The following is an 18,645-nucleotide window of genomic DNA, read 5'->3' as shown; positions in this document are numbered from 1 at the left end:
TGACAGAGAAATGCGAAAGAATGTCGGAGAACCTCCAGGATCATATGACGAAGAATTCTGCCATGTGTGAGTATCTCTTACGCCAGACTGTCCAGTCCACTGATAGGGTAGATGGGACTTCATTTTCAAACTCTGCATCATCAGTTATATGTTTCCATCAGAGTGGCATTTAAGGACATGAGTACAAAAGAGACACAGCTAACACTTTTTTCTATTGAAAAGCCAAACAAAGGATAAAGATAAATATCACAGAATTTTTGAAGGGTGTCACAAAGAAGATTATGTTCAGTTCTGACAAGAAGTCTTGAGTGATTTAAGAAGTTGTTTCCTGATATCAAAGAGGGCCTCAAGATCTCTAAGCATATGGCATATCCACAGCTAGAAGACGAGCAGTGGCTCCTGGATTTTGTGTTCATTACTGACCAAGTGATATTCAGAATGAACTGAATGTACGACTGAAATGAGAAAAATTAAAATAGGATCACATCTCTGGCTATTTTTCAAGTGCACCTTGAACTGTCAACAAAGCTGCAGCACAAGGATTTGCTCTGCAGAAACATGCATTAAAAACGTCAGCATCATGGCAAAGAAACAGAGGAACTTGACAACTCACATTACACAATGCAAATGTCATCAGACTTCGACAGACGCTTCACTGAGTTTGCCTCACCCGAGACTATGTATATGCATTTCCTGTTCGGCCCAGATATATAAAAATGTGGAAGACACTGCCACCAAAACTGAATCTCTCTTTCACCTGGACACAGCTGCAGAGGGAAATGAAATGCTCGCCCTTCAAAATGGCACTCAGATGAAGTGCAAGAGATCTGAGAGGCAGGGTAGGTTTCATACCCAGTACTTGTCAGTCCTTTATTTGGGCCAGTCTACCTGTGAGTCTGCATGTTCTCACATGGATATAAAAAAATAAAACATAATAAAAAGGCAGAGGTTAAGCACAGAATAAACAAATCTCTAACTGTGTCCTTCAGTTGAAAAGTGTTAAGGCATTATGACATATAAAAATGAATAAATAAATGAATGAGGAATCTAAAATGAGTTTCTCCTGGGATTCGTCAGCTGCTTTTCTTTCTTCCCCTGAATGGGATCCACCATGATTCAAAGCCTGGCAGCTAATTCAGACAGACTTTGGTGTGTGTTTGAGTGTGTGAAGTGTGTCTCACCTGTCCTCATGCAGGCCTCAGAAGTAGACATTGTCTGAGTGTGTTCAAGGTTATTCTGCAAAGTAAGAAGCTTTATCAGCGTTGGTGAATCTGCAGGATATACCTTCACAGGAGGACAGAGAGAAAATGTTTCAACTGAGGTAGAATTAACTTAAATAAAGAAAACATTTCTTTGACTGCCAACAAACTATCAGTTTACTACAGTTGACATTACAAATTAGAAATGATTAGTTTATAAGAATATTCAAAGGAACAAAATCTGGTGTTACATAAATAATAAATAGACATCTACACAAATAGTCACAAAATAAAATCAGAATTATAACGACAGTGAACAGCTAACATTCTGTATATCTATTATTTTTTATTATATCCTTTTTATTCTTAAAAACATAATCCTTGATGTAAAAAAATGTACACACACACTACATGTTAGCAGAATTAAACAATCTTGTGCATTTCAGTTATTAACCATATATTACTTTGTTTTAGTGTTGTATGTTTTAATGTTATAGACACCAGTGTGGTTCACACAAAAATCAAACTGGGCTGTCAGCTGCTCTTGTCACAATGATCACAACCAATTAAGAAACGGTGGCTGAGTTCCGGCACCTTCCAGATGTCGAGACAAAGCCGATGGATTCTTTCTCTTCATAGAAAGCATCGAGTTGACTGTGAGCTCTGAGTGTTATTAATAGCCACTGCAGGTGTGTTGAGGGTCTTTGGCTGTCAAAGGCTTGAGGTGGCACTGGGGTTCAGGGCAGCGCTGAACCACATTCAGCTCAATGGGTGAAAGGCCACTGGGCCCTGTTTTAAAGCTGTCTTTCTCAAACTGGACATGTTTCTCTTTGTTCAGTTTTAAATTACTGTGACAGGATAACAGTCAAACAGCCTGCCAGATGATGGCAGTGTTGACTGAGTCCGTTGTCATTCAGTGTTAAGTGAAGTTGTGTTTTGTGTGACAGCGTATTCAAATGTAACCTGTTCAATTTACCTTTCTTAACTTAGTTGGGTAAGCTGGATTATTCTTCCCTTCAACCTGTGTAGGGACAAAGAAAACAATGAGATTCAATTAAGTCTCTCCACTTAGTAACAGCAGAGAATAAGAAAAGAGCTCCATCCTTTAACCTTTCCCTTTCTTAGTGAGATGTGTGGGCCCCGTTAAAGCAACAGAACAGGGAAAAGAACGTCTCCCCTTTGGCCGTACGCACCATTATCCACAATGTTATGTGCAACAGATGAGACAAACAGGAGGGTCAAACATTATGCATATCCAGAATCTCACTGCACAAGTACATGAGGAGTAATCTGTTGCTTTATGGGTTTTTTTTTTTATGATTATAGAGCTATTTCATCCCCAGGTTCAGTTTACTGCATTAACTGTTGGCTTTAAAGTACTTATCTGAAGTTCACTTGGGATTCCACTGCAGTGTTTGGCTGTCTTTGCTTTACAAAAACAAAGCAAGTAATACTTCAGTGGATCTTTCTAGTACTGGTTTATCATACAGTGTCTGACAAGATAACTGGCAAAGTTTCAAAAGTTTCAAAGGTGAATCGGCTCTGGCCAACAGTTGTGAATAAATACCTGGATAGCGGCCTAAACAAAAACACACAAAACAAACAAAAAAAGGTTCTAATGTCTGAGTCATAATCCTGCTTTTAAGGTTCTGGTTATTATGTTTTATCTTTAAGTCATGAGGTTCAATGCAGTATACTTACGACGAAAAATTAAGTACACTATCTACTCTCAGAATATTAAACTTGCTTGATTTCTGAGTCTGATGTTGACTGACAACATTTAAACATGTCTGTCAATACAAGAGAAGAACTAAGTGACTGAAACAGGCCTAACAAAGCAGCAATTGGATTATTCTGGGGGCCCATTTTGTACTAATTATTTTTTAATGGAGCCTAAAGGTTTGTACTGGGTTTCTTCGCATTACATGTCAAGAGTTCTCTGACATTTATTCGCAGAGCAGCAGAGTGAAGGAGGCAGTATGAGGGGTTTCAACACCGATCAGCGTGCATCCATCAAATATCAACTGACACCGTGCCTCCCAGGCCCGTTCACCGCTGCTGAGGAAGCACAAAATTTATCCAGAATTATTTGAGAAAATTATCCTTCCAGAAGCAAGGCACAGCCCAGTCAAACATTTACCGCCACAGCAGCAGGCTCTGCCACTTACTATTAAGACTCCTCTCCTCCAGTCAGGAAGCCCACAGCAGCTGACAAACCTGAAAACCTTTGTGTCTGGTTGAGTGCCGGGGAATGAGCCAATTAGAGGTGTTTGTCAGGGGAGCAACAATCATGAAACAGCTCACTATGGTATCCATTCGACATGGCAATTTTTTGACTGAAACAGAGGTATAAACTGCAGTGTTTCCATGTTTGTAGAAAGATTTGATATTTATTCTATGAAAAAAAAAATTCATTCCAGTGTCAATATAGAGCAACCTAAGATATCACGAAATATGACAACTACAGCTCTCTAGTATCACCTGACAAGACTGAAGTCATTACATGATCTATGTCTAAAAAAAAATCACTGCTGCTCATTCTCTAGGCAGCATTAGTTTTATTTAGACACTTAAAAGTGCCCTTTTCAGACAAAGGGCAAACCAAGCTGTTGGCCCTAAATATGATAACAGACCAGCAGTGCTCTCTACTGGTAAGACAGATAAAAATTTGAATCCATTCAACGTCTTGGCCTCCCCAGTTTTCTCAGTACAGATTCCACTAGCATCAGTCAAACTGAGACTGATTTGTTAATAGGACATGATTTTATGATCTGTGTGGTGCTTTTGAAAAACAGAAGCTGTACATTTCTGCCATATTTATTATTCAGTATAAAGCTGTTTAATATGATTTCCATATTTAAAAATATTGATTTTTGAACTTAAACTTAAATGAAATTATAGCACACGTCTTAATTTAATTACTGTGTAAATGAAAACAAGAACTATGACTTAAAATCAAAATTATTGTTAAGGTAATGGATTTATCAGTAAATTCAAATCTCGTCCACAGACGTAACAAACTTAATGTACTTGTTCAACGTGATACTTCTTCTTCATATAAATCCAGTGTTGGCAAGTCAATCAATGAAATTCATGTGCGTGCACACAGTGTTATCTGGATTTGGTTGTCCTTCAGAGCATGACCAGTTCATGGTAGTCTAAAAGAACCCAGTTACCAAGAAAAAGAGCAAACAGAAAGTTAGTCATTACAGTAATCGATTAGGAAATGGACCTCTGGAACTGACCTCATCCTGCACTGTTAAATAAGTGAATGAAACAGAAATGACACTGGCATTACAATTTTTAAGTCTCTTACATGTGTTGTTATCATACAGTCAAGGTGCATACCCATGATTTTATTCAAATATAACACAAAGTTATGGCAAGTGGGATGGTTAAATTGATATTTAATGAGGTATACATTTCAAAGTTTGAGGCAAAAAGTGAAATGGTACGTTGCCTCATAAACTATGTCCAATACTCCTTTGGTAAAAGCAAAAGTATAAGCAAAAAAGAAAAAGTCATAAATTCAGTCATGGGTCGAGTGCATTGGGTTCATCTTATCTCTTTTCCACTGTATATCAGTTAAAATATACAGTAAATGCACTCAGTGACAAGACCCTGACTTTAGTAAACACCAAAGGCCACTTACATGTGATCCCTTATTAGGCTGACAATACTGTACTGTATTTTATACTGTACAGAGCAGTACATTAAGAATAAATGAGTTACATTTAAGAGATTTTATTTAAGTGCCATTAACATCTCACTAAGACAATAAAAAGTCTATTCTCATTTTACAGACTTCATTACCATTAAAAACATCAGGTTATGGATTTGACACTATGAGAGCTGACAAGCTAATTATCATCTAAGAGAACAGGAAATTCTGAGAAAAATATGAAAACCAACATACAGCAGAGGTCTTACGGAAATGAATGGGTTAATTGTACACATTCAGAGCACCTGACTCAAAAAAAAAAAAAAAAAAAAAGGTTTGGGGGCTTGTCAGACCTTCCATTCAGCATACAAACATTTGTACAAGGTTCAGTCATTCAGTATTTCACAGCCTGCCCACCTTAAATCAAGACCGCTCAGATTTAATGTAAGTAACATAATTTAGGCCTTAAAGCATGAAAAAGTTTAATGTTCAAAACTTCCTTACAAAGACAGCACTTTCAACTAGGAAGGAAACTAGGAAGGCAGTACATCTTAACAGCATTCAGTGTTCTGTTGTGAATTTTCTGAGTATTTTTGATGTTAATATTCTATCCACAGCGGGTATGCAGACCATTGTGCTGTTGGTGCTGTGGGTACTGGGGACATCACTGGTGTTGCCAGACCCTGACACAGCTGGAGTAAAGGTAACTGAAGAGCCTATTCCATGTTCTAAGGGATGTGCCTGCCTGCACGATGACTACAGCTTTGAGCTCAACATGTACTGCAGTGCTCGTAACTTCACACAAGTCCCGTCTGACATGCCAACATCCACTCACTCTCTCTGGCTGGACGGTAACTTGTTCACCACACTCCCAGCAGTGTCTTTTAAGGATCTCACCAACCTGGACTTTTTGAATCTGCAAAGTGGCAAGCTGGTGGCACTTGACCCTCAAGCTTTCAAAGGGCTTATGTCACTAGCACACATTCACCTTGAGCGAAATTACATCCGCGCGTTACCAGGTACAATCTTCCAGAATACACCTAACCTTGCTTCACTTAGTCTGCACAACAACCAGCTCACTCGTATTGAAGAGAGACTATTTGCAGGACTCTCACACATGTGGCTTCTCAACCTAGGATGGAACTCAATAGCAGTCTTGCCTGAAGCAGCTTTCCAAGACCTGCAAGGTCTACGAGAGCTTGTTCTTGCAGGAAACAGACTCGCTTACTTGCAGCCACAGCTTTTCCAGAATCTTGTTGAGCTTAAAGAGCTGGATCTAACAGGAAATTACCTAAAGGTCATCAAAGCTAATGTGTTTGTTAAACTCACTAAACTGCAAAAGCTTTACCTGGCCCAGAATCACATTGTGACAGTGGTGCCCAGAGCCTTTGCAGGTATGAAGTCGCTCAGATGGTTGGATCTCACAAACAACAGGCTGACTTCTCTGCATGACGAAACTTTCTTCGGCCTGCTTAACCTTCACGTACTGCGTCTCTCCAACAACTCCATCACTGGAATTAGGCCCAGGACTTTCCGGGATTTGCAGTATTTAGAAGAACTAAGACTGAGTTACAACAAGATACGAGCCCTGGGGGAGAGGATCTTTGAAGGGCTTGGTCATCTGGAGGTCTTAGAACTAGAACACAATCAAGTGCAAGAAGCACAAATGGGTAGTTTCACAGGCCTCCCTCATGTGGCTGTTATCAACCTGTCTGGAAGCTGCTTCCACAGTCTGCCAGACCAAGTATTCAAAGGGCTGTCAAAGCTTCACAGCCTTCATCTGGACAGAGGCTGCCTCACAAGAATCACAACTCAAGCTTTCACTGGACTTTCTGGTCTAAGGAGGCTTTTCTTGCAGCACAACAACATCTCTGTGGTGGAACGCCAGAGCTTTGCAGATCTGGTGGGCTTATTGGGACTGGATTTGAGTTTCAACAAGTTGGAGGTTCTCACACCCCACACATTCTCTGGCCTCAAAAATTTGGAATACCTGCTGTTGTCCAACAATGACTGTCGACAGTTTTTGCAGAACGGCACAAAGCAGCTACTTCCAAAGCTGCGCTATCTGGATCTGAGGGCTAATGCCTTGACAAGCATGGTCCCTGATTTCCCAGGTAACATGGAAAAACTTTTGCTGTCTGGGAACCGATGGAAATGTGACTGCAGCACCTTCCCGCTCAGAAACTACAGCTTGAGGAATCCGTTGGTGATCCCTCGCCGCGTGGAGACCCACGCAGAGGGTGAAGAGCCTGACACAACTATCACCATATACAACAACATTACATGCACCAGCCCACCACGTCTAGCTGGTCAGGACCTACGGGATATTGACAATGAAGTCTTCCAAAGCTGCTAAGCAGACACATACAGTCATGTTTAGAGGATTTGTTGGTACACTGCACAGATCATTACAAAACTGATACCTGCAGTATTTTCAAAACTATAATTCCAGTCAGTTTCTGATTTCATGACTGAAACTGTATTGCTTGTGTGTGATTCAGTGTCTTATTTCACATCAACAACATTATTAGATAAACTGTTATCATCTGTAGCCTGAAATGCATTTTCCTCAATGAGAAGACCAGCCAGCCTTTATTTCTTTTGCTTCAGCTTTATGGAGTCATATTAAACATGAACGTCTAATTATGGGAGGATGTGGTGACAGCTGGTAAATTGTCACCTCTCTGCAAAAAAGGGAAAATTTGATGGAACCAATCCAAAACAAATGCTTTGAGATGATTCAGTTTATACTGAAAGCATGCTGGGCCATAAAGAGCTGAGTTTTCGTACTGTGGTGGGGTTGCTTGCTATGACTGTTCTGCAGGAAATATATATATATACAATATACATAACACTGAGCATTACGGGACAATAAAAATTGAGATAAGTCAAACAAGGCTGTAAAACATTGGCACAGGCCTGTAATTTGAATTGCAAACTGGAACGTCATCTTATTAAATTTTGAGTTTAAGCCATTGAGTTATAACTCACACTTTATTAAATTATTTATATATACACAGCTAACAGTAAAATGTCCTCATGTATGTTGTAAATGTGTTTATTATTTGGTGTAGTAGAGCTCCCTGTTTGTCACTTTACAAAGATGCACTGCTGGGAAATTGGCTTAAAAGTGCAATAAATGTATTAAAAACTGTGCGTCTTCACTTTCTTAAAAATGTTTGGGTTAAAATATTCAGTTTTTGTTGAAACTGTGTTAAAGAGGTGGTGATTCAACTGTATTTGGAGGCTGTAGTTTGTGGTGTTGGTGAACTATATTGCATTAGACTGTGTCGGGCATACGGTGAAGAAAACAATAGAAACGCCTGTCAACATAAGGCAATACAATTCAATCACTAACTGCCAACTGCGTATATATTACACCACTGACAAATATGTACCTGGATATGACCAGAAAGTAACCTTTCAGTCAAACGGACTGTCGACACCGCACCTGCTAAAAGGTAAGTAACTTTAGCACAACAGCTAGCTAGCTAGCTAGCTTGCAGAAGCACTGTTCTTTTGCCACCAAAGAACTGAAGTCAGAATGCTAACGTTCACACAGAGGATTTAGTAATGTCTAAACACTATAACTGTGCAGCCTACTGAGCTTAACCTACCACGGGCTTTTCAATCTCTGTCGCTCTCATGAGAGAGCCACGGCAGAAGTTCGGCAGCCTGGTCGTGTGTGCAGGTGTAAAACACTCCTTTGTATTTTGTGCCGCTTAAGTTAGTCGCGACATTTCTGACGGCACTTGAACGCAACATTGTTGAGGCGGAAACTCGTGCTGCACGCAGAAGCTTTCTGTTGCCATTGGTAACCAAGGAGCGTCAAGAAATGAACCGTTAACGTTACATAAAATACTTCTTTATCTTACTTGCAGACCTATTTCTTCCCCGCTGGAAATGGACTTAAATGCTTCGTCGTGTTGGAATTCAATTCTGGAGAAAGTGAAACCACATATACCGACCATCGACTTCGATTCTTCATCAGTATGTTTTGTTTTTCATCCTAAAACTGTGCTAACGTCTGCTAACCTAACTGACAAGAACTTTTCTACTATATAATGATATTTACAAATGCAAATAACATCCAATAATGTTTCCTCTTAATATTGCAGTATGAGAATGATGAGCTTATCCCCATATATCAAAGACCACCTGGTCTTTCCCTGAAGGTCCCTGAAGACTTTAACAGTTTTTCAATTGAAGATGCTGAACTGGAGGTTAGTTAATTATAATTAGTTATTATTATAGTTTTTCTTGAGTGTTAATGGTAGTAGCTAATGTCAGAATACCCAAACAAACATGACTGGTGATCCTCACTGATAATTGTGTGCTTTCCTCAATCAGAAGCTGTTGAAACCTGTAGAACAGACATGCTGCTCAGAGGAGACTTGCAGCCAGAGTTTGAAGTTGGACGATGATGGTGAAACTGTAGAAAGCAAAACGGTTGCTCAGCGGGGTGCACAGCACACTGATGCTGATGTTGAAGTGGGTTATATTAATCTGCAGCCACTATTCTGGTGAGAGTAAAGCACTCATGATACACTAAATATGCACCCTTTCCTTTCTTGTTTCAAAATTAAAGGCAGGTGCTTGTGAGAACAATATTGTGGAGTTGAACAACTCTGTAAAACCAAATGAGGACAGTACGAAATCTGATGTGGGTTTCCCTGTCCTCTCATTTGCGGTGAGTCTGAGAAAGTAAAAAGGGGGACATAATCTTTACCAGTTATGGTTGAGGCTAGGCTCTAGGTGCTGTACCTTCTTATCAAAAAAAAATTACCTCTTTTTGTTTCATTCCCACATTTAGAGACTTGACCAGTGGGATCTGGATAAAGTTCTCCAAAATCTGAAAGAGGATGGGCGGTCTCTTCGCCAACATGTATCAGTCGAACCTGAAAAAACACATACAGGTAAGTTCTTGTAACACACACCCCTGTAGATGTAATGAATCGTAAAGGCGGTTATGTATTTTAGCATTTTCATTTTGAATTTACTATTTTTATAGCTTTATCATATTTTTGTGCATAGATGGTGACAAGTACAGATCCCAAGGGAATATAATGGAGAGGCTAGCTGCATTCTGTAAGAGCCAGTCATCTAAGTCTGTGTCAGAGCCTGTGAAAACTCCAAACCACATCAGGTGAGTCATATCACTGTTTGGTCACAAGTGTTTGTGACTGAATTTGCAAGCTAATAATAACAATAACAATAACAATAATAATAATAATAATCACCTGTGTGCAGGCAGAATAATCTGTGGAACAAATCACTGGAAAGGATGGCAGCAGAGTTGCAACTGAGCCACGAGGAATGTCCCACTGTTTATATAGACTTGCGTTGCCCTGATCCTTCAATAAAACCACCAAGAACATCCCCAAATCTTTCATCAAAGTCCAAGTCACCAGCCAAATACAACACTCTCCAGGAAGCACCACCTGCAAAGAAACCCAACCTTAAAGTGCTCACTGGATTACAGATGGGGGACAGGTAAATATATCTTGCATTAGACACATTTGTCATGCTTCAGTCCAGCACATTTTGTTTCATTTCTTTCTGTCATTTCTTTGCTTACAGGGAGGTAACTGGCAAGAGTGGGTTGCTTCAGAAAATAAGGGAGATGAATCGAAATGGGAATAAATATCCCAGCAAATGTACAGATCCACCAGATTCAGTCCGAGGAAATGAAACAGAAGAATTTAAAGACAAGCCACCTCGGCCTGTGGAGTCTGCATGTAGCCATGACTCACAACAAGTGTGGGTAGATAAACAGTCTTCCCCTGTGCAGTCTGAGTCCACAAAACCTAAAATGGAAAGCCAACCAACTGTTCAGCAAAATTCAATTAAAGAACCAAAGCAACAGAGGTATGGATTTTTCCTTTATGCATCCAGTACATCATCAACAACAAACAAATATCTTAACCATGACAATGCATCTGTTAGTGACAGACAGAGACAACAACTGAAGCAGACATTACAGCGTGAACAACACCAGCAAATCCTTAAGCAACTGGAGACACACCATCCAACCACATCTGTCTATCAGAAGCAGTCAGCTGCAGAAAGGACTGATGTTCTTTATGATTTTGTAAGTACCATGAAAAAAAACCACAGTACTTTTAAATTGGCCTACACTTACTATGACTTGTTTTTTAGGAGGCATCTCACCTACAGTCAGTCAGTACACTACCAGACGATATTGGAAGTAAAGGCTGCATGCTCCTGATTGTCAACCTCTCCAGCCCTGGGATGGTTGAAAACAGAACTCATGGAAAAAGAAATCCAGCTGCAACCAAATCACACATCTACAACACTTTAGTGGCTTGGTTTCTGTCCTTGGTTAGTGAGCACTGGTTTGTCTCCTAGTGTGAGCCAAAGTGTGTTGTTTGTGAAACTGAGTTCATGCCTCCTCATGTCCGGTCATTTGTTTCATGTGTCATTAGGTTGGCCCAGACACTCTTTATGCTGATGCCGAGGGTGATGCAAAGGTCCCATTCTGGGTTGCAGGACTTCAGCAGCTGTGGACAGAGGATGGACTGGTTTTGCATGTTTTAGCTGTGGCTCGTCACTGTTATACACCAAGGGTAGAAAAATATTGTAAAAAAAAAAAAAACGAAAAAAAACCCCCAAAAACTTACTCTTTAGGCTTTACAGTGTCTGATTATCTTGATTACTGATGTTGTTCTTTTTGTTTGTTTTGTAGAAAAGGGACCTAGACATCCATGCACCTTTCTATAACCATGTCTGCAGGTTCCTCTGTGAGACCCCTCTCAGTCTAATTGCCCCCTGGCTACCTGACCTCAAGAACTTACTGGACCAACAAGCCTATGCGTCACCCATCCACCTGCCGTCTTCCTGTTTAAATTGTTTTATCTCTGCCACCTCCAACAAAAAGGTGATTTACCACAGAGAGCGTGATTTCATTTATTTCAAAGATCTCAGATGATTTTGCATTCTGTTGACTGCATTTTGTTCCCCTGGCTTTGTATTTCAGGTCATAGATAGGACATTTGGTCTCAGTCCAGGTTTTTACTGGCAGACTGTGGAAACTCAGGAGCGTGTGTGTAAGCGGAGAGAGACCACACAAGAGCTGCACACAGAGGTGAACCTGTTGTCCTTTAGAAGTCAACTTTTCAGGAGTAGTAGTTCTTTTTTAACTGCTTTCTTTTGACCCTAGGAAGCACTGAATCAGAGGCATGGCAGTAAATGTGGAGAAACTCAATACTATTAACTTTCACATTTAATTCTGTTGTAGGTATCAGTTGCTCTTGGGTGCAGTGGCTTCTTCCTACATCCCCTCATAACACACTACACCCTCCAGCTTGTTGTTGATGCAGGACTTGATGTGTGTGGTCTGCGGCTCCTTTATCCACCGCATAGGCTCCTGAGTGACAGTGCTGGTAGGACATAACTAAAGCCATCTGTTCAATTTCTCAATAACTCTCCTTTGTTCTGGTGTACGTCCTGAATCTAACTCTGGCCTAGGACTTTTGTCATTGTCTTTGCTCAATAAAAATAGTCTTTAAGAAGTCTTCCTCTTATTCACAGGTGATGTACGAGTTAACCAGAGAGTTGATGAGACCTGCCAGCCTGTTCTTGCCCTAGCTGTTCGGGGTCCTTATGCCCGCTCTCTGTTGAAGGATTTAACTTGTTCCTTAGATCATCTGATTTCCAAAAAGACAGATCCAACTTCTGTCAGCACTCTCCACTGCGGAAGTCAAGAACGTCCACTCATCTACTCCCCTAGCCAGGTCCACAGGCATCTGTGCTTGTGGTTTTCAGGAAGATTTCAAGAAGGAAGTGCACAGAATCACAACCAGCCTCTGAATAGGTTTGTTGTTAAAATTTTCCAAATACTAAAAGTCATTCAGATTTCAGCAAAACTGAATTTTCATTTTGATCTGCTAATTGTCTTTTACAGTCAGATGTTGGAGACTTATCCTGACAGGACATTCTGTAACTGAAATCCCTTAGAGTCAAGACGGTTTACTTAGGACATACTAAAGCACAGTGCCTTTATTAGTGTGACACTGTGAGTTTTATTGTAATAGTGTTAAAGTCACCCTCACTTTTGTTTGTAGAGTTGTGCCTTTGGATGACAGAGTCAGAGGAAGCCTGTTCCATTTAAGCAGATCATCTGCCTTTCTGTGTGCTACAACTAAAGGTACAGCAACTCAGCGAGCCAAAACTGTCACAAGGGGGAGAACTGGCTTGTGTCCATATTTCATTTTCAACTTTCATCTTCACTGTCCTGAGGGAAATTTTTGTTTGCACTGAGGATAAAAGATTTTTACTTGAGTGGAGCTCCTAATCCCTCTCTCTCCTGCTTAGCTGACATACTCCTTGTGGTGTCGCCTGTTGTGCCTCCATGTTATTATGGCCAAGTGTTGGCTGTGTGTGAACGGAGAGGCTTCTGTCTGAAGGGGCTGCAGAGAATGCAGCTTCAGAGCAATGGAGCTGCAGTCCTCGGACTCCCCAGCCAGCAGGTAAAACTACAAGATACTCAGTCAGAGGTCAGAGATTCAGAAGGAAGCTGTGCAGGAATATTATCACATCCTATTTTACCAGCTGGTCTACCATGAATCATGAATGTACAGCAAAGGAAACACATAATTTCTCCTTGTACTTCTTTACTTTTCATTACAGTTTTGAAATGTATGTATATTTTTCCTAGGCAAATGTGTTCTGCAGTCCACCTCATGAGAAGGTGGAGCTTCCCTCTCACTGTCTGGTGCTGATACTGAGGAAAGAAAATGCAATGCACCACAGTGTTAGTCTGCCAGCAGGTCTCAAACTCCATCAACATAATACATTAATAAATATAAAAAACACATATATATAATGTACAATATTGAATGCAATAATGCAGGAAGTCTGTAAGTTTTTCTTTGCCATTAAAATAATGATTGCCATATTGTTTCAGCTCTAATGAGAGAATTTAAAGCTCAAAATCTTCTGGGCTGCATCCACTCCAGGCTTAATGCTGTTCACTCAGTAGAGCCAAGCTTCTGTTTCCAGACTGTACCCTACAGCAGTAACCTGTTCCACATCTTTGGTAAGCGCTGTGTGTTCAGAGTCATTAAAAACTCCTCCTCTGTTAAAATGTATGTTTCTTATGTAGAGTGTGCTTTATTTTTAGCTAGGTGTATGTGGACAGTGCCAGATCCTTCTAGTGTGATCCTATCCCATCAAAAGTGTCTGTCCAATTCTGAAACGGAGCAGGTGGTGATTTTGACCCTGTGTGGGAAGGACATGAGCCAAGGCCTGAGCCTCCTACACAGAGTGCTGACAGAAGGACCAGAAGGTGGGTGAGGTTCAACTATATTTCTGAGAGCACAGCCTGTCCTGAGTTTTGGAACTGGAGGTGGCAGCAAACAAACAAAATTCACTGTCAGATACACACAGCAGCTGACACAGTTTAATGACGAATGAGTATGTGAAAGAATTAGTTCACAAGAACTGTCTTAACTTAATACCTATGTTTAAATGTGTTTTTGAATTGATATTCTAGATGATATACAACATGCACCATTCAAGCTGCTTGGCTTGAAGTGGCTGCCCACACTGACTCGACTTCAGGCTCAGGAGCTGAGCCCTTACGAGGTGGGAGAGCCGCTCTGCCACGGCAGCCAGGACAGTCTGATGACCTCTCCTGCTCTAGTGTGTGCACTTGGACGGATGAATGCTTTTGCTTCACTGGAAAAGCTCCTACCACACGATTACCCTGGTAACCTGAGTGTCCTGATGTCACCCACCCCTGAAGTGGCCTTCAGACAAGTCTCCCTCTTCTTCTTTGAGCATGAGATTATTCCTGGTAAGTTTGTTGAGTGGTGTATAAAACATGCAATCAGATATCAGGTGTAAAAAGATCATTTCTTCTGGGTGAAAGCTGTGGAAAGGTTCAATATCCTGCTTCTCTTGTCTACAGACCACAGCGTATGCCCATCTCTGAAGTTCTTTCCCCAAAACTGCAGTACAAAAGGTTTGTGTAAAAAAGGAAAACAAACCTATCTGAAATAATATTTACAACAACCATGTGGCGCTTGTTTGATATTGTTTCTGGTATTAGTTGATTTAATGACACTACACATATTATACATTGTAAATTGCCAGAGAATTTTCTGTTGAGTTTCATAATCCTGATGCTTCAGTTATCACATAAAACTGCATGAAAATCTGTTTTCTAGCTAATGGGCTCGAAGCAGCACATACAGTGTGTAAGCTATGTAGGCCTTCATATCACAAATCAGATCACAGCTACTCAATATAAATCTGAATAACATATTACAACTTTATTACTCTATAACTATCACAGTGCTGTGATCCTGGTGCTCAGTGCTACTACAGAGCAGTAAGAGTAACTTTAACTTTATGTTCAGATCCACAGATGCTACTCACTGTGTGCCTATTCAAGCCGAGAGTCTGGAGTCACTCTCTGACTAAAATATTCCACAAACTCCAGCAGAGTGGCCTCATGTTGGTGGGCCTGCAAGTAGTGACCCTGGACAAAAGCGATGCTACTTCATTACTCCCTGCAGAGAGTGTAACTAAAAATGTCTAACTGTTGAAAAAATAATTTTCATTGATGCAAACTATAAGCCTTGATAATGCATACAGTGTTACTTTTTCTGTGCAGGAGCCCTCAGACTTGGAGGCCCATGTGGATTACCTAGGCTCTGGTTCCTCACTGGCTCTCTGCCTCCAGGGAGAAAATGCTGTGAGAAGGCTGTTGGATGTGCTGGGCAAGGAGGACTCATCCCTCTGGACAAACAGTTATGGTATGGCTCATTTATACAATGGCATCTGTGGTCAGTGACCCATAGTGCATATTGGTACACAGTCCAGAACAGGATTGCTGTCCTGCTGTAGTTTTATGTGTCAATAACTAATGTTGTAGGATCGAGATCAAATGAGAAGGCAACAGAGGATGTGAAGAGGCTTTTCCCAGATGGGCTATGCTGTACTGAGACCAGCACAATGAGACAGGAACAGGTATATGTCCAACACAGTACTGCTGGCAACAAGACTTCGACATTGCACTACTTTTAGTATTTGGGCTGTATTTCTACCTGATTAAAGACAGGCATTCTCTTGGTTTCTTATTTCAGATACGCAGCATGTGTTCAGACCCTTTAGCCTCTTTGGAGCGTGAACAGAGCTGCATGCTGGCGTCTGTGGCCCAGGAAATTCTGTCACCTTCAAATGTATCAAGACCAAATGGAGGTTTGGACTACTTGTCTGGTTTTCTTCTCATAAAAAGACAATATGTGCTTTGTCAACTTTAACAACACTGTAAACTCTGTAGAACTAGGTTATGTCCTATATTCAGCTTGCGTTAGTGGTTCACCCATAATCACAGGAATGAACGTTTGCTCTACATTGAACTCACTTTAAAATCAAAGCATTGAACATTGCACGGTTCAATCATTTATTAAAGTAAAATGGGTCCCTTTAAAATATTTAATCATTTATTGGGACTTTGGCAGAGGCTGTTCTGGAAAGCATGTTCAAATACGACTCGGTTCCCGATAACCTTTGTAAACAGTGCAGAAAACAAATGTCCTGTTTTGCTTGTTTATTGGTACCAGGGTCCGTGATACACAGTCCTCGCTGGCAGACAACCTGTCTGCTGATACCCTTAAATGCCCCACTGCTCAGCCAAGTGCCAACCCAGCTGGAGATGCTGGAGCAACTGCTGAGGTCAGGCTGCCATCTGGTGGCAGGGAGGATGAGCATGTTGGATAACGAGCAGAGGAAACATATCGCTGAGACACTGGAAGTGTCAACAAGTGGAAATGAGGAGGTGAGCACTCTGGCTTTGATACAAGGTGCTTAATAGCATGCTTTCTTATAAACAGTGCAATCAGCAGTTGATTTTTCCTGCTCTATTGTGTCCCTAAAAGATGACTCGTCTTTATATGGCCCCGTGTCTCATCTTGGCTCTGCAAGGGGAGAAGATTGTGACTGGCTTTAAGTTGATTCTTGAAAGGTATGAAAAAAAGGACAACTCAAAGCAAATGTAAATATATTTGAAATACTTACATATAAAAAACTTTTGTCTTTTTGTCTGTGCCTTTCATTTTGACATTAGCATTTACAAGGACAGGACAGACCTAGAAAATGTGGAGAAAATGATCATCTACCCAGGAAGTGAGAAAGAGGTAAACATGAATATAATTCAGCTTTTGGTTTCAGGGCTTGTATTTTAAAATAGATTTAGACAAGTAATTTTTCTTTAGCTGCTCTATGAAAACCAGTCAGGTGTAATGGTGTGCAGGTAGTACAGCAAATGTTGTTTTACTATTAGTCAACAAGTCACCTTTATATTATTCATGTCCTTTCTTCTCCTCCAGGCCAAGCAGCTGATATGCTACCTATTTGATGCCTTGTCTCCTGAAAGCTGTCATGCTATTGTGCCATAAAATTCAAATATGCAAAAGGACATTTTCCAAAGAATTAGCAGCATCTTTCAACATTTTCAAAAGGTTTTTGCTCAGAAAAAAAGCACTCCACAGTGCCAGCTGTTCCATAAATAGTTGTTTGTTTATATAAATATTTTTTTTCCTGCTGTTGCAACAATGCAATAAATGTATTTTTCCTAAAAACCACCCTTCCACTCATCTGGTGTCCACCTGACTTTAAGGCACAAGCATTCCATAAGTTGTGTTTGAGACAAAAAGTATTCACACATATTTCAGATGAAAAATTATTTTAATTCTCAAGATGATAAAAATAATTTTGTGAACTCTGTAAACCATTGCATAACTGTAGTGTAACAATTTAACAAGTGTTAACAAACTAGTAATACACTACAGAAACTATGCAGTACACAATCCTCAATGTAGAAAAGAAAAATCTAGTATTCTAAGACTTGCACCAATTTTTGTGTTCACAACACAAAAAATATCAATATATCAACAGAATAATTTCTACGATTATCAGTAGAGAATTTCCTACATATCCATACAGCTTGTCACAAAATAAGGGACATATTTCTTAACCTATCTATAAATAATGTCTAAACTCACTGACATTAAGTAAATAAATCCATGAAATGCAGTTTCCTCAGATATAACACATTTTCTATTAAATCACTGTATTACCCTGAGAAAAATACATTTCTTTCCTTATATTTCCTCATTATGCTGACAAATAGAAACTTGAAAACTTGCATTTGTTTTAGTTCTAATAAATTTTATTGAATAGCAGTTCACAACTAGATGCTACATCATAATGAATTAACTGCGCTCCATAATATCCAGTGACCCATTCATTGAATATCTAATTTAGAACAATACATTCAATATTTCAGGGCTTCAATGTTAAAATAACATTTCTACTGAAATTTTCTAAAGTGTATGGAACAACTGGTTCCACATTCAGATTATTTACTTTCGACAACACTCGTTGTACTAGTATTTTACTTAATTTGAATAGTTCCATACATCATACTCATATACATGTACAAGATTGCATAAATCTTCAGGCTCCATTTTCATAATATTAAAAACGAAAAGACAACACAACAACTAACAATAATGCAAAATAGATTAAACTATTCCAATGCAGAGCATAATGATACATCTATTACAGTTCATTTACAAGATTCTTCCTATTTGGTGCTTTTCCTCACAAACAATTGAGTTTTTGGTGCCAAATGACTAATTGAGATCAAAACTGTGTGTTCAGTGGTTTTAGATATTGCTGTGTTTTGTTAAATGCTATGGCAAATACAGACCGAGATAGACAATTATCAGTCAATTAAAGTGGCCTGAATGCAGA

The 18,645-nt window shown here is 39.9% G+C and overlaps 2 protein-coding genes across 2 annotated transcripts; both read left to right on the top strand.

Annotated features, from left to right (window-relative positions):
* Positions 1-5,234: 5,234 nt before the first annotated feature.
* Positions 5,235-7,226, top strand: igfals (insulin-like growth factor binding protein, acid labile subunit). The gene is made up of 2 exons (XM_041063302.1): positions 5,235-5,304; positions 5,478-7,226. The coding sequence occupies exon 2, from the start codon at positions 5,483-5,485 to the stop codon at positions 7,214-7,216; it is 1,734 nt and encodes a 577-aa protein (XP_040919236.1). The 5' UTR covers positions 5,235-5,304; positions 5,478-5,482; the 3' UTR covers positions 7,217-7,226.
* Positions 7,227-13,797: 6,571 nt separating this feature from the next.
* Positions 13,798-17,425, top strand: LOC121198261 (dynein axonemal-associated protein 1). The gene is made up of 12 exons (XM_041062258.1): positions 13,798-13,918; positions 14,086-14,167; positions 14,375-14,677; positions 14,792-14,845; positions 15,243-15,406; positions 15,500-15,641; positions 15,761-15,855; positions 15,972-16,086; positions 16,452-16,666; positions 16,767-16,852; positions 16,955-17,024; positions 17,217-17,425. Exons 2-12 carry the CDS (start codon positions 14,116-14,118, stop codon positions 17,283-17,285), a joined length of 1,365 nt encoding a protein of 454 aa, XP_040918192.1. The 5' UTR covers positions 13,798-13,918; positions 14,086-14,115; the 3' UTR covers positions 17,286-17,425.
* The last annotated feature ends 1,220 nt before the right edge of the window (positions 17,426-18,645 follow it).

Source organism: Toxotes jaculatrix, chromosome 18 (assembly GCF_017976425.1).
Source record: "Toxotes jaculatrix isolate fToxJac2 chromosome 18, fToxJac2.pri, whole genome shotgun sequence".
NCBI lineage: Eukaryota > Metazoa > Chordata > Actinopteri > Toxotidae > Toxotes > Toxotes jaculatrix.
Note: the sequence above shows the minus strand (reverse complement) of the source record. Positions and strands in the feature narration are given on the sequence as shown.